At 35.3% G+C, this 1,906-nt stretch overlaps 1 protein-coding gene across 1 annotated transcript in view; it reads left to right on the plus strand.

Annotated features, from left to right (window-relative positions):
- The window catches only part of LOC107642799 (serine/threonine-protein kinase SRK2I), a 4,643-nt gene that overhangs the window by 794 nt on the left and 1,943 nt on the right, over positions 1-1,906 (plus strand). Inside the window, exons 2-5 of the mRNA XM_016346276.2 lie at positions 704-778; positions 891-992; positions 1,103-1,156; positions 1,263-1,355. Coding sequence (XP_016201762.1) covers positions 704-778; positions 891-992; positions 1,103-1,156; positions 1,263-1,355 — 324 coding nt within the window. The remainder of the gene's footprint in view (positions 1-703; positions 779-890; positions 993-1,102; positions 1,157-1,262; positions 1,356-1,906) is intronic.

Raw genomic sequence — 1,906 nt, forward strand, 5'->3', positions numbered from 1 at the left:
TTCGTTAATCTTCCTTTTAATTGTTGAATGAGTTGTCGTTTGTTTATTGACGCTGACGTTATGATACTATATTTTCGGGTTGTTTATTTTGTTTCACTACTTATTAGTTATGGAAGGTTGTTGATCTTTTTTGGGGGGAAAAAATTAAACTTTTCCTTTCTTTTCCCCTACTAGTAATTTATGTTGAGTTGTTAACTTGTTATGTTTTGTTTCTTTGGTTCTGGTGACACGTCTGTTTGGAACATGAGAGGATATGGAAATTTTTGCTATGTTAAGCATGTTACTTTAGCTGGTTAGTATCAGTTATTGGCTTAGTGCACTTTATAGTTGAGAGATATGTTTAAGGAAGAAAAAGGGGTAACAAGGATTTATGGCAAGTCCTAGTATTTTAGGAGAACATGCACTTCAGTTAATCCAAACTTTTTTGTTTGAAGTTTTGCACTTTTTCTTCAAATGTCAAATGTGGGTCGGGTTCAGGGGGCTCACTGCTAGACGGTTATGGTGAACTTTTGGTTTAGGTATTCACAGTGGAGCTATGAATCTTTTGATGTTTAAAATCAATTTTTTATTCGAGTTCGACTGGGATCTTTTATTGACCTTTACTATTATGTTATTTGTGCTGCCTATGTTTTTGCCTAATTGTCATTGATCAAGACTCGAGTTGGACGCATCTGTTTTACCTATCATGTTATTGTGGTCACAGATTGATGAAAATGTTAAGAGAGAAATCATTAATCACAGGTCTCTAAGACATCCTAACATCATCAGGTTTAAAGAGGTTGGTATTTTTTTAAGTATATGTTGATTAATTCTGATACTTTGTAAGTGTGGAGCATGCAGATGATATATTTTGCAGGGGGGATAATTACATTTACTGAAATGTCACTCAGGTCATTTTGACACCTACTCATTTGGCAATCGTAATGGAATATGCATCTGGAGGAGAATTGTTTGAGCGAATCTGCAACGCAGGGCGTTTTACTGAAGACGAGGTTCATATACAATTTGTTTACTTCTCTGACACCTGTCACCCAAGCGGAGAATATTTTTGTAATTGTGATCTGTTTTCTCTGTAACCTGTTAACCCACTGTTGTTCTGCAGGCTCGGTTCTTCTTTCAACAACTCATATCTGGGGTCAGCTATTGCCATGCAATGGTAATCAAAGTCCTCTCCTTTCCTTTCTGATCTAAATTACATTTAACCTAGACTACAATGTAGTATAGGTGAGGTATCAGTCTTATGTATGTGTCTCCTCATGAAGCAAGTATGTCACCGGGACTTGAAGTTGGAGAACACTTTGTTGGATGGAACTTCAGCTCTTCATTTGAAGATATGTGATTTTGGGTACTCCAAGGCAAGATTTTCTTTGTCTCGCTAGCTTATCATGGTGTGAGTTCCATGCTTATTGGTTGTACTGGGTGTTTGTGTGATTGACTAAGTTTTACCCCTAAAAGCGTTGGGCACTCCTTTACTACATCACCAAGTTTATGTTAGATACCAATTTTATTTATTTATTTATTAAAAAAATAATATTAGCATAGCTCCAAATTACATCCCGCATTTAAAAAAATGGTTTTCTTGTGAATCACTTTTTTTCTGCAGTGCTCAATTGGAATATTTTTGAGTTTTGATAATGTGTCTTTTGAAAGGACAATTGTGCAAGACTGTTCATTTAAAATTTGATGATCTAGATTATTTAATGAGCTTATGCTTGCTCCATGTGCTAAAACTTAGCTACTTCCAAGTCCAAGCCTGTAACATTGTCATATGTAATCATCAATTGAACAACTATTGTTTTGTAGCTTACATTAACTATTAGACCATGTATAAGGTGATAATCATTTTAGAGGAGCCAAGTTTTATTGCGAATTCATGGTGCCAAAATTTTTTTTTTTGGGGGGGAGG

This window comes from Arachis ipaensis, chromosome B05, assembly GCF_000816755.2.
Source record: "Arachis ipaensis cultivar K30076 chromosome B05, Araip1.1, whole genome shotgun sequence".
NCBI classification, from domain to species: Eukaryota; Viridiplantae; Streptophyta; class Magnoliopsida; order Fabales; family Fabaceae; genus Arachis; species Arachis ipaensis.